Source organism: Dermacentor variabilis, chromosome 9, assembly GCF_050947875.1.
Source record: "Dermacentor variabilis isolate Ectoservices chromosome 9, ASM5094787v1, whole genome shotgun sequence".
Classification (NCBI taxonomy): domain Eukaryota; kingdom Metazoa; phylum Arthropoda; class Arachnida; order Ixodida; family Ixodidae; genus Dermacentor; species Dermacentor variabilis.
Window position 1 is genome coordinate 110,498,005 of NC_134576.1, and position 26,384 is coordinate 110,524,388.

The 26,384-nt window shown below is 49.1% G+C and overlaps 2 protein-coding genes across 2 annotated transcripts in view; both read right to left on the reverse strand.

The window, feature by feature from the left end:
- The window catches only part of LOC142557291 (sodium-dependent proline transporter-like), a 105,178-nt gene that overhangs the window by 24,472 nt on the left and 54,322 nt on the right, over positions 1-26,384 (reverse strand). The window contains exons 3-4 of the mRNA XM_075669015.1: positions 2,641-2,772; positions 879-1,054 (exon numbers count right to left, since the gene is read on the reverse strand). Of these exons, the coding sequence (XP_075525130.1) occupies positions 879-1,054; positions 2,641-2,772 (308 nt within the window). The remainder of the gene's footprint in view (positions 1-878; positions 1,055-2,640; positions 2,773-26,384) is intronic.
- On the reverse strand, positions 10,534-12,380 carry LOC142557288 (chitinase-3-like protein 1). Its single transcript, XM_075669010.1, has one exon. It carries the CDS (start codon positions 12,118-12,120, stop codon positions 10,708-10,710), a length of 1,413 nt encoding a protein of 470 aa, XP_075525125.1. The 5' UTR covers positions 12,121-12,380; the 3' UTR covers positions 10,534-10,707.

The window sequence follows — 26,384 nt, forward strand, 5'->3', positions numbered from 1 at the left end:
AAATATAGAGTATGCAGAGAACAAGCTAATGAAAGAAAAATCATAGTACACGGCATGCAGTGTTCAAGTTATTGGAATCTCGGGCGTGAATCCAAGATTCCAAATAAATATTTCTACCTGCATACCTGCAGACACTTATATATTGACTTTGCATTTATGTCCTCGCACTTGTGTCGAATATTCCGAGCAAACGAGATAATTTTTTAAGCAACATTCGAACGCAAGCAGGTGCAGTGACTCAGTTTCCTTATACAATTAGGCAGTTCACATATACGTACTACACATACGTAATCACATTTGACTACTGTGTAGCGCCGAACACCACTAGCACGTTTGTTACCAACATCAACTAAAAAAAAATACGAACACTGTGACTGCCCTGTAACCAATGTAACAGGGAGGAGCAGGGAGGCTGGGGGAGTGATTGCTATTTTTGTCGCCACCCTCTACCTTACAAAGACGTCAATAACGCAGAACCAATTAGCTCGGCTTGCGCGATACCTTTTGCTTATCGCTTTAGATTACTGAAGCTGCTTTGTAGATTGGCAGTGGTATCTCAGCTTGCGGTCCTGTGCCGCAAGCACAGGACTCTCTCTCTCTCTCTCTCTCTCTCTCTCTCTCTCTTTATCTATCTATCTATCTATCTATCTATCTATCTATCTATCTATCTATCTATCTATCTATCTATCTCTATCTATCTATCTATCTATCTATCTATCTATCTATCTATCTATCTATCTATCTATCTATCTATCTATCTATCTATCTATCTATCTATCTATCTATCTATCTATCTATCTATCTATCTATCTATCTATCTATCTATCTAATCTCGTAGGAATAAACGCGCGAATATCGAGTCCGGAGCAGTGGCTTACGTGGTTGTCGTATCGTACGTAGCACGTCTCCGGGTCCGCGCCCCACCACTCGTAGCAGTCTGCCCACGGCAGCACGGACCGGAACGACTGAGCCAGGTAGTAGAGCGTGTAGCACAGGATCACGTTGTAGTAGATGGCCACCAGCAGCGACATCACCACCATGGCGACGCCGATGCCTGCAACGGGCAGTGACTAATTTATAACGACTTTCTTTTAAATGGAATCCTCTGTTGCGAACGCTCCTGGACTTTGCTGACCGTGGTTTCGTATCCACTACCTAAATACATGGGATCGCAGAAATAGTTTTTGCCTTGGCGACAGATGCACCGATTTCGGCACAGTGCCACAGTGTGACGTTCGTTGGGTGCAGAGAGACGATAGCGCACCTTCTGTGTGATTGTCGTCGTTTCGATGCACAAAGTCGTCAGCAGCACCCCAGCTCGACAAGTTTGACCCTAGGAAGCCAAAATTCTTGGACCATGGTCCCCGCCGACGTCGGTCCGAACTGCTTTAAAAGCGCTAGTGAGCTTCTTAAAAGAAATGTGACTGACCGAAACACTATACTATGTGCGAACTGATGCATTCTCTTTTATTTTTACATCTTCTCTTGGTTTCCGAGTTTTTCTGCCCTTACGCCATGTCCCTGTGCAGAGTAGCCAGACGACCTGTCGCATTTTAAAGAAAAAACTTACAATATATAGTGACTGCAGGAAGCCGATATTTTATTTGGGCCGTTAATTGTTTTATGAAAACTCTTAAAAATTTGAATATATCGAAAAACTGAACTGTCATGTTTACAATTCCGTAACTTAGCAATGAAAAATGACATAACAATTCTGGAAACTGCACCGATAAAGGCATATAAAGCGGACAAAATTGTCGCATTATCACTAACTGCACCACTAACTTGTGAGTAGAATCCATAAACTTTTATGGATTAGCACCAACCAGCCCGCCAACGCATTGTTGTGAGTAGAACTTTTGCAAAACCCTTGTAAACGTCGTAACAATTTTAGGTAGCTCGTGAAGTCATATATCAAATTCGTCCGCTCAATATGCTCCAACGGATGCAGTTTACACAACTGTGATATCTTCGTTTGGTTGCAGAGTTACTGATTTGTAAAATTTGTTCTTCAACATCTTTTTTCTTGAAACTTACCAATTTTCGGTAATTTCTGTAACAAATTTCAGACGTTAAGCCAAAGCTATTTACTGCATACACAGTCACCGGAACGTAACTTCCTCTCTCGAATGGAACAAATTTCATTCGAATCAGTCCTGAGGGTTGTCTGGGAAAAGCGTTTCTGCGTTCTACACGCATATGAAGGCCCCGAGCTGCTAGAGGATTCCTCTTGCCAATTAAATACGGCAAACTGTGGCAAGGGCCTCAACCTAGGAAGAGCCGACGCTCAAGGACATTTATCCCACATAGGTTAGACTCTTAGTTACCGGAACATTTTTTTTACAAATATGTACCCACTAACTTATTAGTGGAACCTATGCGTAACGTGATTAAAAGTATGCAATGAAGACCTTGGCCGCATGATAGACTCATAGGCTTAAGTAGATATCATATTGACCACAAATAAAGACGGGGACAGAGGGAGAGAACACATAAACAGTTGAAGTTGAAAGTTACCGCCCGTGCTGTTTATGTGTTCTCTCCCTCTGTCCCCGTCTTTATTTGCGGTCAATATGATATGCAGTAAATACCAACTAGGCCAAAGTGAAGTTCCTCTTAAGTAGATATGTATGCACTAACCTTGCGCCACTGGTAGACACTTCCACACTGCAATCGGTCCGAGGCTGGAAAATTGACCGAGTGCCAGTTCCATGGTGAACAGGGGAATGGCGACCAGAATCATAACGATGACGTAGGCTGCGAAGAAGGCGCCTGTGGGAGGCAAAAAAAAAAAAGTCTATTAATGAGGGTTCTGGAAAAAAAGAAACAACGCTAATGGTACACTAATACACACGCTAATTGGCTAATACACACGCCAATTTATTATAACGCTCTTTCTTTTTCTACAACAAACTTTAGAGGTAGATGTTGTATGTTACAGTCACGTCAACGAACAATTTTAAGTACGGCCAATTTCGCGTTTCATTATCTCGTACACGGACTTCGGTTTCCAAAAATAGCACACATCACTTAATCAACATTGAACTCGCGCCCGGGACTGCTAGAATTAAAGTTGTAAAATTTTCGGACGCAAGGTATCAAAAAAGATAAAAAAGAAAGCAGTGTTCGTAATATCTTTTGCGAATACTGGGATGTCATCCACTTTTGTTTGAATTTGTGCAGTCCTTTATTTGTCTCTGCTGTCCATTTTCTCTACTTCTCCACATTTTATATAGAGGGCGGGTCCTCTTGAGGTGTCCGTAATGCTGTTAGCCTACTCTCCTTCGGTTTATCGATACCGGCGCACTACAACAATTAGGAAGTCAAGAAAGAATCTAAAAAGGGACACTTGGGCACAGCCTGGGCAATAGGAGGATCTGGACTTGCAAACAACATCCAAGCAACCTCCTCCTCAAGAAACGAGCACATGATGAAAAATTATAATAATTTATTTATTTATTTATTTATTGTACATACTTTCAAGGCCGGCAGGCACAACAGAAAGGAGTGGTAGGGTACATTATTATTTGCAGAACGAAAGAAAATTAACAAAAAATCGTGAAGGAACTATAAGACACTTTGCAAACAGCAAGCTTGAAATTGGTACTGTCACAAATGGTGACTAAGGAGGCGGGAAGGCGGTTCCATGCAGTGGCGGTTCTTGGTAAAAATGATGAATGGTATAAATTAGTGCGGCAAGTTGGCACTTCAACTTTGTGTTGATGATCGATGCGAGAGGAAATGTAACTGGGTCTGGTGAAGAGATTTTCTTTCAGGAAAGGATTGAGGTAGTATATTTTATGAAAAAGACAAAGGCGAGAATGCTTGCGACGTAGTGAAAGGTCAGGTAGATCTAATGTTTTTTTCATGGATGTTACGCTAGAATGACGTGAATAATTAGAGAGGATAAAGCGCACTGCACGGTTCTGAATGCTTTCAAGTGAATTATTGAGATTGGAATGAGCAGGGTCCCATATGGCACACGCATATTCTAATTTTGGACGGACGAGCGTTTTGATTATGGTAAGCTTTAGTGAGGTCGGAGCGGATGCAAAGTTACGTCTTAGATAACCTAATGTTCGGTTAGCATTGTTAGTGATATATTCAACATGCATGTTCCAGGAAAGATTGCTAGTAATATGCAGGCCAAGATACTTATAAGAGTTAACAACCGACAGGACAGTACCAGAATAGGGGGGCGGATCAGAAGGGGTAGAGCGGCAGGAGACACGCATATGTTTGCATTTATTTGTGTTAAGCTGCATTTGCCATTTGTTACACCAATTTGATACACTAACCAGATCATCTTGAAGCTTATTGGAATCATTAAGGTTAGTTATTTTGTGGTAGATGACGCAGTCGTCCGCGAATAGCCTAATGATTGAGTTAGAGATACAGTCAGGAAGGTCATTAATATAGATGAGAAAAAGCAGGGGCCCCAGTACGGATCCTTGCGGTACACCGGAGGTAACTGAACAAGGTCTAGAAGTACAATCATTAGCGGTTACATACTGGGTCCTGTTAGAGAGAAAATCCTTAATCCATGCAAATACGTTTGGGTCAATATTAAGAAGAGAAAGTTTGAAAATAAGTAAATCATGAGAAACAGAATCAAAAGCTCGCGAGAAGTCCAAAAATACACAGTCAGTATCAAGTTGCTGATCTGCATTAATCTTATCTTATCTTATCTTATCTGGTCTTATCTGGTCTTATCTGGTCTTATCTGGTCTTCCCATATGTGTCTTCACAGACCTCACCGATATTATTGCGACAGTACTGCGTGTGACGTCGTACTGTGACGTCACACGCAACAACGACTCGGTGTGTCACGTGAAGCCGCATGTTTGCAAACAAAGACGTTTGATAGGGGCAAACGTAGCCCACGACTCTTTGACACTGCGATTCCGCGTCGCTCCTTGCGACTTTGGACCGCTACCTTTGCAACGTAGCCGCACGAAAGGCAGGCGTCACATTTGTTCAAATAGATCCGTGACGTCATTGTGCGACGTCACAGATTTCGCGTGGCACCCGCGCTGGCGCCCTAATAGAACTTGCCGCGTAACCACCGGACTCGCCCATCGATGTCACTTCGTCTCAGAATGATAAACCCTCTATTACTTTCTCGTATGACCCCAATATTCGCAGCTGCGTTAAGTCAAGCTCTCCAATGTTTATAGTGAGGTATAGTCGCGGAAACGAACGCGCGACCTCGCTCCTTCAACGGGGAGCAAGGTTGTGCAGCGAAACAATGCAGCTGTGCTGCGTTAAACGATGCCTTTGTGGCATTTCTCTGCTGCGTTGGAGCAGGATGAATAGACTAACTATAGATTGTGCAGGGCGACCTGCCGGAACGCTTTCCTTGTATCCCTTCGTCAGTAACGATCCATCATGCCTGGCTCCGTGGTAGTGTTGCGAGATATTTTATTTTAACCCGAGTTGGTGACCAGTTCCGCGTCTAGTGTAATGAAATCGTTTAGCCCAGTGCGTGTCAAGGTCTACAGTCGGAGGTGTCCAGGCCATAAAAAACGAAAATGAAGTGCCACGCTTCCATGAATAACCAATAGATGTTAACCTAAATAAATTTGCATTTGTAAGGTCACAAGTCGTGTTTAAAGAAAACATTTCGCAACACTGCTACGGAGTCAGGCATGATAGATCTACGCCACGAAGGCTAAAGCAAGAACATACTGAAACGATCAGGCAACCGAAGCGATGCCCCTACACATAACGAAATAAAATTTAACACACAACAGCGCTCGACAGTTGTCACCGCCTATTTTGATAGAACAGACCTTATAACGATCGTTCGGTGTTTTCTAATTAAGTATCAGATTATCGGAGGCCGCATCAGGTGCCGAAACAAGTAAACAAAGTGTATTCCTCGCAATTGTAAATAACCACGCCTGAGGCAACAAGGCCCAGATACGAGAAAAAAAATACCTTTAGGTTCGTGACGTCACAGTGAGGTACCGTCGTTCAAGTTTCGGCCCACGATTCAAGAAAGTAAAGCTCCGCCTTTATTTTACCTTTCTTTAGTTATTTAATTCAAATGAAGGAACTAAAGGAACACTTCACCAGACTAAAGCGGTTTAAAGTTCGTCATTACTGTCTCGTTAAGCGCAAAGCCTTTCTGTAATGTGTGAGGATGCGTGCATGCGAGTGTCTGGCTGTGCGTGTAAGTATGAGTGACTGCGTCTGTGCTTGTGTCGCGTAGTGGCGCCTCGACCTAAAACATTTGCGGCAGGGAGGAGACCTGCTGCTGCTGCCGAACATATCCAGAGAAGACTCGGTCCCACTGTAATGGAATTTCTATCCATCAAGCCAGAATAGGAGGGAACGTCCACCTTACATACGCGCTGGAGCTCAAAGGTCATGGGAACGTTGACTGTTCAGAGGAGGAGGTCAGCGAGCTACGACTGGTGTATTGGCGGAAAAAAAAATATATATATTATAATACCGAGACCGATCGAGTTGTCCAGCGCTGTTTATTCCACAAAAGGCAACGCCCCCAGCTCACGCGCGAAGAAGTCGAAGAACTAAGAAGATGATGATGGCTATGTACAAATGAAAACGACGAAGTACGTTAATAGTGCTTACACTAACTTCCCCCCGTCATGGAAGCGGCCAGCCTGGCCGCTGATTAGAGATTATCTAAACGGGGAGTGAAGGGCTTCATCCGCGAGACGTGAACAATTTCGGCATTTCGGCGGCGCCGGTCAGTGACGGAGTGTACTGGGCGGACGAGATAGTTCACTGCAGATGTTTGCTGCACAACGGTGTATGGGCCAATGTAGCGTGGAAGGAACTTCTCACAGAGGCCTGGGGTGCGGACTGGAGTCCAAAGCAGGACTTGGTCTCCAGGGTGAAAACGTAGGTCACGGCGTTTGTTGTCGCAGTAACGCTTGCGCTCAGCTTGGATAGCTTCTGTGCTTTGCCGGGCGATTTGACGGCAATGTGCAACTCGGGCAGCAAAATCTTCTGGAAGCGACGCGTTGGGCGAAGAAGGTGCGAAAAATAGTTCTCTGTCGAATATGGTGGAAGGAGATCGTCCATACACAAGGAAGAAAGGGCTGTAGCCGGTAGTCCGTTGAATAGCAGTATTATATGCGAATGTCACAAAAGGAAGAATTTTATCCCAGTCAGTGTGGTCAGGACGGATGTACATGGAAATCATGTCAGACAGCGTACGGTGGAAGCGCTCAGTAAGGCCATTGGTTTGCGGATGATAAGTAGAAGTAGATTTGTGGACGGTATTAGTGGCTCGAAGAACTTCCTCGAGAACTTGTGAAATGAACGCCTTGCCACGGTCACTGAGAAGAACGCGAGGAGCCCCATGGCGCAAGACGATGGCGCGCAAGAAAAAGTCGGCGACCTCAGAAGCGGTGCCGGATCGCAGAGGGGCAGTCTCGGCATATCTTGTTAAATGGTCGACCGAAGTGACAATCCAACGGTGACCGGAGGGTGTCAACGGCAAGGGACCATATAAATCAATGCCAACAAATTCAAAAGGTGCCTCCGGGCAAGGGAGAGGTTGTAGTAAACCGGCAGGAGGGGATGTCAAGCGTTTGCGGTGCTGACATGACGCACAAGAGGCAATATATTTGGCCACCGTTGAGGATAGGCCAGGCCAGAAGCAGCGGGTCTTTATGCGGTCGTACGTCTTGTGGAAGCCTAAGTGGCCAGCCGATACATCGTCGTGAAGTGCCTCTAATACCCGCAAACGAAGGCAGCGAGGTAGAACTGGGACCCACCGGTGACCTGTTGGGTGGTAAACGTAGCGGTGTAGCACGCCACCTTGAAGGCGGAATTGTCGAAGTTGGCGTCGCAAGCGGCTGTTGGGTGGTTCGGCGAACCCACTAAGGCGATCCATGAGAGCTCGACAGTAGGAGTCGGCCCGCTGAAGCGAGACGAAATCAGAGCGTGATGAAAGCGTTACTTGGTCCAGGGGCGTTATCGAGAGTTGGTGAGAGGCAGGCGTAGCATCGGAACGACGTGGTTGGGAAGGCGACTGCGCGTTACCTGGAGAGAGTGAGAGTGGGCAGCGAGACAATGCGTCTGCATCATGATGGTGTTTTCCAGACTTGTATGTTATAGTGAAGTCATATTCCTGCAAGCGGAGTATCCAGCGTCCTAAGCGTCCTGACATGTTTTTCATTGATGACAGCCAACACAGAGCATGATGGTCGGTGACGATGGTGAAGTGGCGGCCGTAAAGGTATGGGCGAAATTTCTGAATCGACCAAACGATAGCCAGGCACTCTTGCTCTGTTATGGTGTAGTTCCGCTCAGCTGGAGAAAGTGTTCGGCTGGCATATGCTATGACTTGCTCTTTAGATGCTGTATTACGTTGCAGAAGTACTGCGCCAATACCTTGTGCGCTTGCGTCAGTATGGAGTATGGTGGGGGCACGATTATCGAAGTGGCGAAGCACTGGTCCGGAAGTAAGATGCCGCTTAAGAGCTTGAAAAGCCGACTCGCAGTCGCTAGTCCACGTGAAAGAGGCACCGGTAACCAGTAGCTTGTGTAGAGGTGCTGCTATTGCTGCGAAGTTGCGTATAAACCTACGGAAATATGACGCCAAGCCGAGGAAACTACGTAGATCTTTCTGTTGCTGGGGGCGAGGAAACTGAAGAACGGCACTAATCTTTTCGGGGTCAGGCTGGATGCCATCTTTTGAGACGACGTGACCCAATACTTTTATTGTTTTGCTTGCAAATTTACATTTTTTTGTATTGATCTGGAGACCAGCATTCGCAAGGCACTTGAGAACTTCGTCTAATCGATGAAGATGTTGGCTGAAGTCAGACGAAAAGATGACAATATCGTCCAGATAACAGAAGCATGTCTTCCATTTTAGACCACGAAGTACGTTGTCTATCATGCGCTCAAATGTGGCAGGAGCATTACAAAGGCCAAAAGGCATCACGTTAAATTCATAAAGGCCATCCGGTGTAGCGAATGCGGTCTTTTCTTTGTCAGTCTCGTTCATCGGAATTTGCCAGTACCCTGATCGAAGGTCAAGGCTGGAGAAAAACTCCGCCCCTTGCAGCGTGTCCAAAGCGTCGTCAATTCGAGGTATTGGATATACGTCCTTGCGTGTGATCTTATTGAGCGCTCGATAATCCACGCAAAAGCGAACTGAGCCATCTTTTTTCTTTACCAGGACCACGGGAGACGCCCATGGGCTAGATGAAGGTCGTATTATCTTCCGCGCAAGCATGTCAGCGACCTGTTGTTCAATGACCTTTCGTTCGGACGGCGATACACGATAGGGGCGCCGTCGTATTATAGCGGAACCATCGGTGTCGATGCGGTGTGTAGCCGCAGGAGTTTGGCTCAACACAGGGGAACAGCTATCGAAACAGGCTTTGTGCTTTGCCAAGACCACCATTAAGGCTTCGGATTGCGCGGCTGTTAGGTCAGAACATATATATATATGTATATATATATATATATATATATATATATATATATATATATATATATATATATATATATATATATATATATATATATATATATATACGCAGGAAAGAGACGACGAACTTTTTGGGAGACTTCTTTTTCTTAACGTTTTCGGCTGGTGGACCAGCCTTCGTCAGAGTACAGTGCGTTACTGTACTCTGACGAAGGCTGGTCCACCAGCCGAAAACGTTAAGTAAGAAAAAGAAGTCTCCCAAAAAGTTCGTCGTCTCTTTCCTGCGTATTTTACGTCGGGTCCTGCGTGCTGAACTTTGAAGAAAACCCCTATATATATATATATATATATATATATATATATATATATATATATATATATATATATATATATATATATATATATATATATATATATATATATATATATAAAGAGAGAGAGAGAGAGAGAGAGAGAGAGAGAGAGAGAGAGAGAGGGGGGAGAGAAGCAGTATACTGGGACGGGGTCGTCACAGACATAGGTAACTTCAGAAGGTAAGTAGCGACAGGCGGAATGCCACACTCGATTAATAAACCGTTAATTACAGCTAACTAATCCGCTGCCACGGCCGCGAGTGGCATTTGCTAACACCAAGGCCGGGACCAGGGTGGGGGAGGGCTAGGGGCGTTCTGACAGCCCCAAAACGGCGATATGCTACTCAGCACAACTTATATACACGTATGCCGTTACATGTGAATGTCAATATGTATATTGTGTGCTTATATATGTCAGCGATGTGCTTGAGTCACACGCGGGAAAGTGACTAAATATCGCTCAATATGGCCGTCGCTGTCCCTGCACAACTCCATCCGAAAATAATTGCCGCGTATTGCCATATTGCCATATTGCCATATCCGCGGCATTGTAGGTTAACTTACGGTAAAGGCACTGCCTGCTGGGCAAGCGCTTTCTCGTCTACTACGACCCACATTCTCTGCGACGTGCTTCCGGAGTGCTCGGCTACGGGACGCTGCCGGAAAGATGCGCAGCTTGTCACCTCGACATGACAGATGGGTTTGGGCTATACCGGAGATCAAACAGCGCGCTCGGGCACACGAGAAGAATTTCGACGAGAATTCGACAATAAGTTCATTTTAATTCACTCTTAAATAAACGTGATTAACAGTTAAACAAGATAATAAAAATCGTTGACCGGTGGAGCTGCGTCGCACCGGAGCCTGAAGACATGTCAGGTCCGCGGCACTTCCAGCAGGCACCCGTCAATGGCATCAGGCCTGCGCGCTGGGGCATCAGCCGTGCACTACTTCGTGGGCAGCGCGAAGCAGAGGCCAGGCGGTGCCCAGCTCGCCGGCGAAGTCGTCCATGGGAAGATCCCAGACGGCCAGCCCCGCCGTCCTGCGGACGGCCGACTTCTTGGAGCGCAAGCTGCCGCGGTCCTCGACTCCCAACCACTGGTCTCCCAGACGCACCAGCGAGCAGCGAGAGAACGCGTGCGTCTCCCGCTGCCACGACGCGTTCTGGGAGAGCGCCCACGCCACGTCGTAGTAGCTGGCCAGGCCCGGCTGGTTGGTGCGGCCGAAGGGGCGGCCGGGACCCGCGGCGCTCATTCCGGGTCGCGCGCGTCTCACCCACGGCCGTCTGAGGGTGAACGTGACGGCCGACAGGGAGACGCTCAGCACCGTCTTGTTGAGGAAGTGCTCGGCGTCCATCGAGAGGTCGTCGAGCACCGAGGACAGGCCGGCCTGTCCGTGGCGCCGTGCCCTGAACGCCGCGCGCATGGGGGTCTGGCACGTGGTCACCGGGAACGTCCGCGGGTCCACCGTACTGTGCGTGTCCACCACGACGAAGTCCAGGTGGCCGTACAGCGACCGGACGTCGTAGCCCTCCAGGCGCGCGGTCGTGGCCCAGGGCACCACCACGCTCAGGCGAAGCGAGTCCCTCTCGAACGCGTTGTGCATGGTGTTGACGAAAGTGTTGTAGATGGAGCGGCTCTGGCGGGGCGGGTACTTCCAGTAGAGCAGCAGGCCCGCGACGCCCACGCGGCGCGACCAGGCCGCGGCGTTGTGGACGAAGGCCGCCCTCGACTTGCGCTCGGCCATCAGCCACTCGAAGTCGCCGCTGTCCGAGGACTCGCCGCCCACGCAAGCCCACGCTGCCGACGACGATCCGGCGAGGGAGACCAAGACCTGGAGCGCTTCGGCGTCGCTGGTCGGTCGTCTGAAGGCCAGTCCGCTCATTGCGGGCAGCAGGGCGACGGAGACGAAGACGAGCGCGTCGCAGAGGGCGGCCGTCGCGTTGTCCACGTAGAACCGGTGCGGGGACCCAAAAGAGACGCTGTGGTTGACGAAGCAGAAGACAACGCCACCGCTAGTTTCCTTGGCGTCCGGCAGCCGCTGCATGACGACCTCGGCGGCGGGGGACCCGAACACCAAGCTGCTGCCTCCGGCAGGAGAAGCGCCGCAGTCCAAGGAGGGCGTTGTTTGGTCGACGTCCTCCAGGGACGTCCAGAAGTGCTCGACAACGGCGTAGACGATGGCTCCGCAGGCGCACGTCACCGTCAGAATGGCGACGAACAGGAGGACCACGAGGCAGAAGTTCTGATGGCGCAGCCGGTAGCGCAAGGTGGACTCCTCTTCCGCGGCCCTCCGCGCCGCGTTGCGCTGTGCGCGGGAGGTGCCGGCATCCGTTGTGGAATCCTCCATGGTCCTTCGCAGGACGAACGACACGAGTGGCAGGTGGTGCAAGCGTATGCTGGTGCGCCAATCCTGACTCTCGGAAGAGCGGAGGCGATGCCTAGCCTCGTCTGGGGATTGAGAGGTGATCGCCAGAGAATCGAACCGAGCCTGAGCAACGGTCTGGGGCTTCCAACGTGGCGATTCTGTTCCGAGCACCACGCGCTGCACCGGCTGCTCGTGACTCGCGAGACGCGAGGCTGTCGGCGTCTTCGTCTGGTATAGTGATGATGATATGAAGACGACGACCGTTAGCGGCGAGATTCAATAAAGCAATACGACAATTCATGTGCGCTTAATTTGGGGACGTTTACGATTTTAATGAAGGCGCTGGCGTAGAGGTAGAGCATCGGCCTCGCATGCAAGAGGACCGGTGTTTGGATCCCAGTGCCGTGCAATTTTCTACCGGATTCAAAAATAAAAAATCCGCTTGTTGCTAAAACTGCATAAACAGGCCTGGAGTGCGGCCTGACCCCGGTGACCAGAACCGGTAATGCACTCCTTCACCAGAGCAGGATTTGCCACAATCTCCTATATGAATACAACAATCAAACCCCGGCCCTCATTCCCCAGCAGCTGCGAAGCAACTGACCACGGCGGCGGTCAGACCTGTGAAGCAGCAGAGGGCCGGTGCTAAGAATCTCTTGGTCCGGACAGGCCGCCATTGGAATCTGAACCTGGCAACGTTTAACGCTAGAGCGTTATCTAGTGAGGCGAGTTTAGCATTGTTATTAGAGGAATTAGCGGGCAGTAAATTGGATATAATAGGGCTCAGCGAGGTTACGAGGACAAAAGAAGCGTATACAGTGCTAAAGAACGGGCACGTCCTGTGCTGTCGGGGCTTAGCGGAAAGACGAGAACTAGGAGTCGGATCCCTGATTAATAAGGATATAGCTGGTAACATACATGAATTCTATAGCATCAACGAGAGGGTGGCAGGTCTTGTTGTGAAACCTAATAAGAAGTACAAATTGAAAGTCGTAGAGGCCTACGCCCCTACCTCCAGTCATGATGACCAGGAAGTCGAAAGCTTCTATGAAGACGTGGAATCGGCGATGGCTAAAGTCAAAACAAAATACTGGTGGGCGACTTCAATGCCAGGGTAGGCAAGAAGCAGGCTGGAGACAAGTCAGTGGGGGAATATGGCATAGGTTCTAGGAATAGCCGGGGAGAGTCATTAGTAGAGTTCGCAGAACGGAATGATATGCGGATAATGAATACCTTCTTCCGCAAGCGGGATAGCCGAAAGTAGACGTGGAGGAGCCCGAATGGCGAGACTAAAAATGAAATAGACTGCATACTCTGCGCTAGCCCCGGCATCATACAAGATCTGGACGTGCTCGGCAAGGTGCGCTGCAGTGACCATACGATGGTAAGGTCTCGAATTAGCATAGACTTGAGGAGGCAACGGAAGAAACTAGTACATGAGAAGCCAATCAATGAGTTTGCGGTAAGAGGGAAAATAGAGGAATTCCGGATCAAGCTGCAGAACAGGCATTTAGCTTTAACTCATGAAGAGGACCTTAGTGTTGAAGCAATCAGCGACAACCTTATGGGCATCATTAAGGAGTGCGTAATAGAAGTCGGTCGTAAGTTCGTTATACAGGATACCAGTAAGCTATAGCAGGAGACGAAATATCTGATTAAGAAACGCCAATCTATGAAAGCCTCCAACCCTACAGCTAGAATAGAACTGGCAGAACTTTCCAAGTTAATCAACAAGCGTAAGACAGCCGACATCAGGAAGTATAACATGAATACTTCGTTTCTCTCTCTCTCTCTCTCTCTCTCTCTCTCTCTCTCTCTCTCTCTCTCTCTCTCTCTCTCTCTCTCTCTCTCTCTCTCTATTTAAGTATTCTTCCTTTTTTTACCAACTGCCGTCCGATTCATGGCCGATCCCCCGTAGTTGGTTGAGCTATATCCGTAGGCATCAAACCAAAGCAAACAGCGTCTTTAGGCTCTACATCTTACTCGCTTCCTCTTGTTTCGTGTCCGAGAAGGGATTGGCCACACTTTAACCTATTGTAGTGCTTTGTTACTTCTACAGGCTGTTTTTTTTTTCCTTCCTTTTCTTTCTATGGACCATTGATGCCGGTCTCCGGGCCCGGCCTGGGCTTGCTCTGGTCAGCTAGCCGTCCAGCTGAGTCGGTTCCACTGGAGTGCTTCCTTCGCAACGGAGTGAATACCTTGCTAGTAGCGCTCGTTATCAGAGATGTTAGATCCAGTCGGCTGAATGGATGGGAAAGTTTCCAGGAAGAGATGCGTGCTGTAACGGAACATTTCATCGACATCACGGTGGTGAGACGTCTTGGCAAGATGGCGTTCTGTGTAAGTCGTCTAATGCTCAGTGTGCCTCCTCATCCCGCATGCGTGAAGAGCATTGGGTGTGGGGCACCGACCATTATCACACCTGAGGCCTTCTTGAAGATGCTTTCCCCCGCTGGTGTTGTTTTTGTCTACAAATGCAATAAGGCCAGTGGGTGGTAAGCGAGTTTCAACTGAGAGCGTTACTGTCTTGTTCCCCGGTTTAAAGGGACACTAAAGTGAAAAATGATTTCTTCTGCGTCAGTAAATTACCGTTCTACAACACCAAATACACCACTCTTACAACGATAAGACGTTTGGTAAGCCAGAAAAAGCGCAAGAACGAAATACGGGTGGCGACGCCTACTTAAGTTCCCGCACCTGGGGGCTGTGACGTCTTAGATTTTGATGGCATCTTCTGGGGCCTACTAAATATATATAGCGGTTCAGATTGACTACATTGTGTTTTAAAGGAACCAAATATTACACATGGCAAGTTTCGGGAACCTTTATTCAGCCGACGCGGCCCAAATGAAAAAACGTACTTTGGAATCCCTGACGACGTACCGGCGCTGGGGTTTCGGCGCGAAATTCAAATACTGATACTTGGACCTTCGTTTTATCATCTAATAATCAAACTACTTTTTTGAAATGACTGCCTGCAGGGTTCTCAAACAATGCTCCATTAGTCTAAACTGATTTATTGTTTCCCTTTAGTGACCCTTGAACGCACCCGTCTGAGATGAAGGCGTGGCCGTATTTATTCCGCGTTGAGACGTTGACACCTAGACGACTGCAGTGCCAAAACTGCTGGAGATATGGGCGCAGGGCGTATGCCTGTAGATCTTCAGTGAGATGCTGCAACTGTGGCGACTCTCACTGCGCACCAGCCTGTGACGTAGCTGCACCAACGTGTTGCTTGTGCGAAGGAGCACACAGTGTTACGGATAGTAACTGTCCCGCGCGAGGCCGTGAGATTCAGGCGCTTGAGATTGCGGAAAAAAACGCCATTGTTCCACACTAGCACTAGCAGAAATTGAAGAGCGTGGTGTCGGTTACGCATACGCTGCATCCCGTCGGTCCTTATCTCTGGGAGCCACAGTTTTGGCGGTAGTAGCCTCAGCTATCCACAAGTCAATGCCAATAGTTCTGGAGCAACTATTGAACACGTTTGCCGAAGGCATTACCGATATGCTAACTGTCAAATTCAACAGAAATCGCACTCTGATGCTGCTGCGCCCACTTTAATTAGTATTTCTGCTGAACGTTCAAGTGAAACAAACTTTGACAGCCAGACAGAAATTCAGCATGATATCTCCCTGTGTACTCCGCTATCAGGGACTGCAGGACCACCCAGCCACTCATTTGGAAATATGAGGCTTGGAACAATCAGCAATATACGAAACAGTTCCCCACTGTCTCCCACTGATACTCCCGAATCTAAGGCGGAAAAAGTTTAAAAAACAGTGAACACCACGAGCAGGATGCGTTGCGTTTTGCGGCGGAAATATTCATACTACTAGATCACCATAGCATCCGTAAGATTTCTTCAATGGCATTGCATCTCTGTATCCTCTGGTTACGTTGACCTTCTTTACCTAGTTGATAATCTAATTCTGGATGTTATTTTCTTTCAAGAATCATGGCTCTCGTCACATCAGCGATTTGTTATTAATAATTTTAGAACAAGGACCAGCAACACTCAAACACATGCTGTGGGAGTGCAGTGTAGATATAGGAAGGATGGCAGTTGCTCCGGAGAGCCTGTCGTCGAGGTGGGCCGCCGCTCTGCGCAACGCAGACCTCGGAATCCAGACGTGGGCAGTCCAGCAAGCCAGTGAGGCGGCGTTGAGGCAGGGCCTTGACATTCCCCCGTGGAAGACCTGAGCCCGGGCCGCGCTAAACCTTGCCGCACGTACAAGAAAGTTGTATCCATCCATCCATGTCGTTTAGATCGCCCTGGTAGACGCGGAGGGCTGCTAGCAATAGCTTCATCCAAAAATGTCTCGTAAGGTAACTGTCTCCTTTGAACGCGTGTGTTCAGACTGCGAACTTTCAGGATTAGATTTGTTACTGTCTGGTTGCGCTGCGTTTACATTGGTTAATGGCTACTTCCCGAACGGAGTAAAGTGCACTGGTCACCTGGACTCGCCGTCCCGAACTTGTTCAAATGCAATGCTCCTGGCTGGAGATATTAATTGTTGCCACACTTATTGGGGAACGAAACCGAATGTTTGTGCAAAGAGGTTGTGGAATTGGCTAAATGGTAACAATTTTCAATGTCACAATTCAGGTCGCATTAGTTTTCAAGGTGGCCCATTCTCGTCAGCATTAGACCTTCTTTTTTTCTTCTGCTCTGATGTCTATTTCATCGTGGGACACCTATGACCATGGAAGGAGTATAGCGATCATTAACGCATGGCATTTGAAATTGTGCTTTCACGTCAGGCTACAACTGTACGAAGAAGACGGCTTATCAATTATAAAACTTAGAAGTCAGCTATAAATTCGGGGGTATCATCGCTGACCATTTCGGATGAACAGAAGAGGGCTGATTCGGTGGTTTCGCTTTTAAATTCTGCGATCTATCCCGCTGAGTTTAGGGTTATGTCTGGAAGCTCGCCGTCAAACTCATCTTGGTGGAACGAAGCACGTGCACGGGCTTATAGGCGAAGCAAAGCAGCGCTTAAAAGTGCCCAACATAATCGTTCACCGAAAAATTGGATTGACTATAAGTTCTATGCAGCTCTGTTTAAAAGAACTGTGGCATCGGCTAAAGATGAACAAAAAGAAACTGACTGCATTCATTTTTGTCAAAACGAGAAAAAAATCGGCACTTTTTAGGTTATTACGAAGCAAAAAGTTTCTCCTACAGTCCGTGTGGTCGCATTCTCCTGTTCTATCCCCCAAAGAAACGGCGGATTTATTGGATGTTATCGCAAAAGGGTTTGAAGCACGCTTTCCTTCGCAGTCTCCTAGACCTAGGAGGTTTATTAGTTGGGCATCTGAGTTTGTAGAAGTAGCCATGACGGAATTACCCGATGTCATCTGAACTGCACATGAATCGGCTCCAGGACAAGACCGTTTGACTGGAGCTATGATTAAACTAGTATTTAACTCTTTCCTTAATGAGCTTTCGTATATATTTAGCTGTTCACTTCAATGTACATGGATCCCAGGTTCTTGGAAAATTTAAAAAAAAAAATTGTGATTGTGCTTAAACATCAGAACCTTGGATATGTCTTGGACAACATTCAGTCAATTGCCCTTTCACCGAATCTAGTCACAACAATAAAAAAAAAAGCAATTCATGTCCGGCACAATGAACTCGCTTATTCCCAGAGTATTCTGTGCTCGAGACAAATAGGATATAGTCCTCAATATTCCATGTGGTCAGCTTATGTTGATTTAGAAAGCCGTAATCCACTCGCAGGACTATGAGGAGATGTATCAGTTTGGTAACTTTAGATACTGCAAAAGCATATGACTGTGTCCAGCATGCAATATTAATTTCTAGATTAGCGAGCTGCGCTGTTCCAGACTATATAGTGGGCTGGATAGAAGATTACAAAGACAGAAAGCTGAGCTAGTTGGTAAGGATTCATAATTTCAAGCGGCGTTCGTGTTGTCCACTTCGCTTCTGTCCGTGTCTGCACGGCTTATACCCTTTCTTTGCACTATGAATAGAAGAGTTCGTTTCCAATAGACAATTTTTTTGTTTCAAGGGTTTGGTTACATCGGGCACATACAAACAGACAAAGGCCTACCACAGTGATCTGTTCTTTCTCCGCTTTTGCTTAATACTTTGTTATCTCCAGTCCCAGTTCAACAGGATGTGCAACTCTATCTCTATGCTGATGTCATCGCATTTTTTTTTTTACTCATCACGGGATATCAATGTGTTACACCAAATTTTCCAATCTTGTTTGTCTGCACTCGAGTCTTGGCTGAACGGACTATCTTTTTCCCTTAACGTGAAGAAATCCTGTGCTCGTTACTTGTGTTTCCATTGTCAAATCCCGTCTTCATTTCTCTTCATTACCGAAATGAGCCGATACCGCAACTTGCAGCTTTAAAGTACTAAGGGATAACATACGACGGCACGATAAACTGGCAGCAGCAAATCGAAACAAATTAATGCTAGCAAAGGAGAACGTGCAATGAGATTGCTGCGCCGTTTCAGTAATGAAAACATGGGTATGCGTTGGCCTATAGGCTGCTGATGATTGATAAACTTTACGTCTGCTCTATTCTCGAATTTCGCTGTGTTCTCTTTTCAGGATGTGCAGCATGCAAGCTAAGACCTTTAATATTAATATAAAATCAAGCGCTGCGACTTTGTCTTGGCCTGTCAAGTTTTGTGACCAACCATGTGCTTAATCTGGAGGCTGGAATTCTTCCGCTTGAGTCCAGATTTAAGCAACTTGAAGTCCTGCCTTTTCTGAAGCTTTACGATGCATCTCTCTCTCTCTCTCTCTCTCTCTCTCTCTCTCTCGTTTGCCTTCCGCTTTCACCAATTCTGCCGACACAACTTTCAGAACACGTTGGCGGCGTTATCGACAACCACAAGTAGTTTTCGTTCAGACGCTGATATCAAAACTTCATGTTCGGCTAACGTGCCTTAATTTCTCCAAAAACTAAATCGTTAAACGTGAGACTGATTTTTCATGATAATTTTCCAGAACACGCAAAAGTTGCTCCTGCGCACACATACTTGAAGGTCTCCTTCAAGATCATCTGAATCAATTTCCGTCTCACTGGTTTTTTTCTGCGGATGCAACACACAATTTAGAGAAGGCCGGAGTTGGCATCTTTTCAAAACAGCTTCACCGGTCCTTTCCTCTTCGTCTCGCTTGCCCCAATATTTCTAGCAGAATTTCTTGCAATTATTCTGGACATCAGAAGATTGGATCCACAGAAATCTAGAGCAATAATTGCTAACGATGCGGTTTCGGTTTGTACGCATTCAACTTCTAATAATCGGCCGCACCTGCTGAGTATATTTTCCGGCTCTTGCACCGGAGAATTTGCCTGAAATCCGCTTTGTCTGGGTCCCCGGTCAAATATCTTTTTATATAAATCAGCTGACTCGCTCGCATCATCGTCACTAAATAACCCGGTCTTAAATATTACTTCTGATTTCTCTTTTATAACACGCGCTAGACTTACAGGCCTTTTATTTCTAAATTGTTATGAATCATCTCTACTTTTTGCAGATGATTTTCGACATCTAAATTTCCGGTGGAACACAAGCAAATTCCTTTCACGATAGTGCAAGGTGACCTTATCACGCTTCCGTTGCAGAGTTCCCCGCCTAATTTTTTTTACCCTCATAGATCCGGTTTATCCATAACCAATATCTGCTCTTTGCAATGAGCCGGAAACAATGCGGCACTTGTTTATTTCTCGCCTCCGCAGAATGTCGCTCGTATTTCCAACTAGTAACCTGGGGTTAGCGCTTACTACACAAAACATTTTGACCTTTGGTGCCTGTCAATTAGGCACAAGACATGGCTCAATCATTACTGCTACACACAAGTTCATTGGAGCGTCAGGAACGTTTCGCTGCCAGGGTGCCGACTGTGGGACATTTTGGTTTATTTTCCTTTTATCCTAAATTTATGTAAAGGCCCTCTACAAAGTTCTATTAGCATTTAGTTGCCTCAGGGGTTGGTGTAAGTGGTTGCCTCCACCCCTATGGTATTGTGTTAGATGCTCTTTTCAATTAACCTAAAGTGGCCGATCCCCCCCCACCCGTGGGTGCGAGCCATGTTTTGAGGCAACGGCAACCAGACGCCGCATTATTTTGGCTATGAGCCATTGCAAGTACCAACTTAAGGCTTTCACCTAAATAAGTCCTGGCTGCGGCCTTAAGCAGCGGACATTATTACCACTCGCCGTGCCAGCGCCTCTTGAAATTCAGTAAGCAATTGTTTGAGCCACTTGCTTGGCCACAGGGCGAGTATACACAATCTTCTACATGCAATGCAACATTGTACCAGAATCTTCTTGGCATCATGTCCGTGGTTTCATAGATATAAAATCTGCCAAGTCAGGGTTGGTGTATTGCGTGCCGGGAAAGCTCCTCCTTTACTACGACCCACATTCTCTGCGGCGTGCTTCCGAAGTGCTCAGCTACGGCACGCTGCTGGAAAGATGCGCAGCTTGTCACTTCGACATGACAAATGGGCACGGGCTATACCGGAGATCGAACGGCGCGCTAGAACATACGAGAAGAATTTCGACAACAATTCGATAATAATTTCATTTTAATTCGCTCTTGCCTGAAGGTGGGTAACATTTCAACAAAATAATAAAAATCGTTGACGGGTGGAGCGGCGTCGCACCGTAGCCCGAAGGCACGTCGGCTCGGCTGCCGTTCCAGCAGGCACCCGTCAATGGCATCAGGCCTGCGCGCTGGGGCATCAGCCGTGCACCACTTCGTGGGCAGCGCGAAGCAGAGGCCAGGCGGGCCCCAGCTCGCCGGCGAAGTCGTCCATGGGGAGGTCCCAGACGGCCAGCCCCGCCGTCCTGCGGACAGCCGACTTCTTGGAGCGCAAGCTGCCGCGGTCCTCGACTCCCAACCACTGGTCTCCCAGGCGCACCAGCGAGCAGCGAGAGAACGCGTGCGTCTCCCGCCGCCACGACGCGTTCTGGGAGAGCGCCCACGCCACGTCGTAGTAGCTGGCCAGGCCCGGCAGGTTGGTGCGGCCGAAGGGGCGGCCGGGACCCGCGGCGCTCATTCCGGGTCGCGCGCGTCTCACCCACGGCCGTCTGAGGGTGAACGTGACGGCCGACAGGGAGACGCTCAGCACCGTCTTGTTGAGGAAGTGCTCGGCGTCCATCGACAGGTCGTCGAGCACCGAGGACAGGCCGGCCTGTCCGTGGCGCCGCGCCCTGAACGCCGCGCGCATGGGGGTCTGGCACGTGGTCACCGGGAACGTGCGCGGGTCCACCGTGCGGTGCGTGTCCACCACGACGAAGTCCAGGTGGCCGTACAGCGACCGGACGTCGTAGCCATCCAGGCGCGCGGTCGTGGCCCAGGGCACCACCACGCTCAGGCGAAGCGAGTCCCTCTCGAACGCGCTGTGCATGGTGTTGACGAAAGTGTTGTAGATGGAGCGGCATTGGCGGGGCGGGTACTTCCAGTAGAGCAGCAGGCCCGCGACGCCCACGCGGCGCGACCAGGCCGCGGCGTTGTGGACGAAGGCCGCCCTCGACTTGCGCTCGGCCATCAGCCACTCGAAGTCGCCGCTGTCCGAGGACTCGCCGCCCACGCAAGCCCACGCTGCTGACGACGATCCGGCGAGGGAGACCAAGACCTGGAGCGCTTCGGCGTCGCTGGTCGGTCGCCTGAAGGCCAGTCCGCTCACCGCGGGCAGCAGGGCGACGGAGACGAAGACGAGCGCGTCGCAGAGGGCGGCCGTCGCGTTGTCCACGTAGAACCGGTGCGGGGACCCAGAAGAGACGCTGTGGTTGACGAAGCAGAAGACAACGCCGCCGCTCGTTTCCTTGGCGTCTGGCAGTCGCTGCATGACGACCTCGGCGGCGGGAGACCCGAACACCAAGCTGCTGCCTCCGGCCGGAGAAGCGCCGGAGTCCGCGGAGCGCGCAGTTTGGTCAAGGTCTTCCAGGGACGTCCAGAAGTGCTCGACCACGGCGTAGACGATGGCTCCGCAGGCGCTCGTCACCGTGAGAACGGCGACGAGCAGGAGGACCACGAGGCAGAAGTTCTGATGGCGCAGCCGGTAGCGCAAGGTGGACTCCTCTTCCGCGGCCCTCCGAGCTGCGTTGCGCTGTGCGCGCGAAGTGACGGCATCCGTTGTGGAATCTTCCATGGTCCTTCGCAGGACGAGGGACCGGAGTCGCCGGTGGCAGGTGGGGTACGCGTAGACTGGTGCGCCAGTGCTGGCTCTCGGCAGAGCGGAGGCGATGCCTAGCCTCGTCTGGGGATTGAGAGGTGATCGCTAAAGAATCGAATCGAGCCTGAGCAACGGTATGGGGCGTCCAACGCAGCGATTCTGTTCCGTGCCCCACGCGCTGCACCGGCTGCACGTGACTCGCGAGACGCGAGGCTGTCGTCGTCTTCGTCTTGTATAGTGATGATGATGATAGTTAACGGCGAGGTTGAATAAAGCAATACCACAAGTCATTTGCGCGTATTTCGAGGACGTTTGCGCTTTTGAATGCCCCGTACCAAATCATGCGTATGGCCGAAAGCTCGACATGAGTGATGTCTGCCTTATTACAGGAGTAAGTGCGTCGTCCGTTCCTGCGCCCATGACATCTTCCTTGAGATGCGCAATATTAAAACGGTGAGATACATAGAAAAAAGAAGAGGCAACAACGACAACAAGTACGTTAACTTATTTTATCAAAATTCTTAATATTTTTCATCACACGTCTAAATTACAGTTCTAGTCCCACGCTCCCCTATTTAAATCTAGTCTGGCTTTACTTCTAAGCATACGAAAAAACCGCCTGCTTCTTTGCCAATCCCCCATAGTGGTTATGCGCCACTGTCTGGGACACAAGACAAGACAAGGATGGTCTGGCACTTTCGCCGAATTGTTCGTCTTGTGGGGAAGATGAGACAAGAGGTAATTCTTTCGTTGCGTGTCAATGATATTACAAGTTGCGAAAGAGAACCTTAGAACCACCGTCACGCCTTCCTAGATTATAGTGCTCAAAATTTACTAATCCTTGGAGGCGGAGGTAAGGTTGGGCACAGCGACGGTAAGGTTGGCACTGCCATTCGGTATTTTCTTGGAGGATCAGTGATATTTCAACCCAAAAGTTTCATTTTCTTTCCACCCTAGTGTATTCTTGCTTTCATTTAATCTTTAATTTCCATAAAACCAGTATGCACAATCTATGTCTTATTCTGATCAACTTGACCAAATATTGTTTTAATTGGTCTGCATTTCTTCATTCTTTTATTTCGAACTACACGGTTCTTGCCCAATCCCACGGATATACGCGCCACTCTTTAGCCCAGCTTTAGCCAACCCGTTCAACGAATCACAAATGAAAAGAAAAAACAGCGTGCAAGACACAATTTCAATATTTACAGAGTTTGGTCATCAGATGTCTGCCGACCGAACACCGCACGTCTTATTATTTTATCTTGCATCGTGTTTTTCTACTTCAGTTAAGCAGGTTTATCTAATGTTATCTGGGACATCGTATACGCAGTCTCGAATTTGCCACAGGCGGTGTGTCGCAAATTAATAGACTCGTTCTGTTGTAGTGCTACGAGTAGACTCGTGTTTTCATGCTTTTTTTTTCTGTATTCACTGTACTTCCGACAACAGCTGCTTTGGCCCAGTGCTCTCGACGACAATATCTCGGTTGCGGCTGCCACATCCGCGCGCAGTCGGCCATTCGCCATGACAGAGCGCCAGCGACATAGCCGCGATCGCCTATATAGGAAAGAAGACGAGGTCACGCGGTGGTACGAGCGGCGCAGGAGCTTAGTTGGCTGGTAACCGAAGAAATAAATAGATCAGTTGGGTTTGCGCTCCGGTGCTGGAACCCCGTAGTGGGTTGAGCCATATCCGTAGGCTCCAGGCCAAACCAAACTAAGCTGGAACAACGTCTAGTTGTCTCTTCCTCATGTGCTCTACACAATTGGTGACCGTGGACGTGTGGGTCAACGCTCAACTTGTGGCATATAGTAATAACGCGCCACACAAAAGTGAAGTGGAATCATTTCGAACAGAGACAACGAACGCCAGAAAGCCTCGCGACTAACCCAGTAACCGCTGAGAGTACCGCTTCCGTCATCGGCCTCCAATAATTTTGGCAGCGGAACGCCGCGGCGTGGTTCAACCAAGCAGCGGCCTGTTTCGGACTCTTGTGGATAACGTCACAGACGCGCAAGTATCTCCTTGTGGAGGACGCGCTCCCAGAGGCCGTCATCTGCGAGATTGCTGACCCTTCCTTTCGTTCGCGCACAACTTCTCCCACCGTCGCCTTGTGATGCAATCAGGGCCGCTATACTGGATCGTACAGCTACGCCGGAACGCTCACGAATACAGCAGCTACGTTCATTCAAACAGCCGGGCAATCAGCGCCCAAGCCAGCTACATGCGCCGAATGTCTTAACCTTCTCGGCCCACGCGCTTCCGCCACGGTCAACGCCGTCGTACGTGAGCTATTTCTTCAGCTCTTGGCCACCCAAGTCCAGTTGCTGCTGGCCACTGCTTCAAGCCAGGATCCGTCAGAGCTCGCTGCATTGGCCGACAAGGTGACGGAAGTTGCCGATCCGCTTCCGCTGGTTGCAGCTGTTATGCCGGCGTCAGCGCGTCGCACACTGCGCTTTATTCAGCTCCAAACCGGCAAGAGACAGTATCGACAGCGTTCCCTGTTACTCAGCTGTGCGGTAGACTGTGCAGAGTAGCAAACCGGAGGTTTTAACTCTCTGCCTTTCTCCCTTGCCTTTCTCTCATTTGCATCTCTCTCTCAGGCTGGGCGAGATCCTGGTTGCGACCACTCGTAGGAAGGTTCCTCCTCGTTCCCGTTGTCATCGCCGATCTCCATCTCGTCAACGCGGTCCATCCAGCGAGCACCAGCGCTTACACTGCAGCAGATCAGCCAGCCATCTGCTGCATATCACCGCCGTTTTGGTGAGCGGGCACGCCGCTTGCCTTCTTCCTTGGACTTAGTTGGGAAACCGTATGGCCGACCGCCAACGGCGACGAGCGGTCACGGCCCCTCCCTATATGTCGCCTCTTCTACGTCATGGATGATGTCACTGTGCAACGCTTCCCGTTCGACACGGGTGCACAGGTCAGCATTCTATATCTGCTACACGAGCGGATCGCACGGCTGCTCCCATTCTGCACTTGCAAGCCGTGAATGGAACTCGAACTACGGTATTTCGACAACGCTCGCTCTCACTTAACCTGTGCCTGCGAAGAGCGTTCCCATGGTACTCCATGGTTGCTGACATCAGTTCCGCCATTATCGGTGCTGATTTTCTCGCCGACCATGGCCTCATTGTACACGTCAAACGACAACGTACCCTCGACGCGGCAACTTATCGCTGTACAAGGCATTGCTGCGCCCGAAACCACAGATTTAGCACTCTCTTGCGATACGGTTTCCAATGGACCTTTCCCGTCTTTGTTACGAGAATTTCCCGAAATCGCCGCACCACCCAACCGGAGAAAGAAAGAACCCTTGTGCCACGATGTACGGCACCACATCATCCGGACCTCCTGCATTCTCCCGGCCACGCGGCATGCTGCGGACAAGCTCGAAGTTGCATCTGCAGAGGTTGAGCACCATGTTGGAATTACACAATATTCGGCAGTCCACTCTTTAAGTGGGCAGCTCCACTCCACATGATGCCTAAGAAATCGGGTGACTGGAGGCCTTTTGGAGATTGCAGATGTCGCAATACTAAAGCTATTCCGTATCGGCGCCCTTTGCCCCAACTACACGATTTTACCGTCGCTCTGCACGGCACCAACATCTTTTCAAAGATTTACCTTGTCCGCGCTTGCCACCTAAGTCCCGTGGATGAGCAAGAAATGCCTAAAACGGCCATTACAACGCCATTCGGACTCGTCGAGTTTCTGCGAATGCCATTTGGTCTCAGGAACGCCGGCCGTGGTCGTTGCAACGTTTTATTGGTACGGTAACGCGTGGGCTACCCTTCGCCTTCGCCTACGTCGGCGACTTGGTAGCCAGCAAAGCCGTCGAAGAGCATTTACAACATCTACGACTTTTGCTCCGACAGCTACCTGACCACGGCATCGACATAAACGTCTCCAAAAGCGAGTTTAGTGTCAAGTTGGAGTTTCTAGGACACCACCTGGATGCCAGTGGCATTCGCCCACTATCGTCAGAAATCGAAGCAGCGAGGGCTTCCCCGAGCCCACAACGATCACGAAGCTGCGACATGTTCCTTGACATGGTTAATT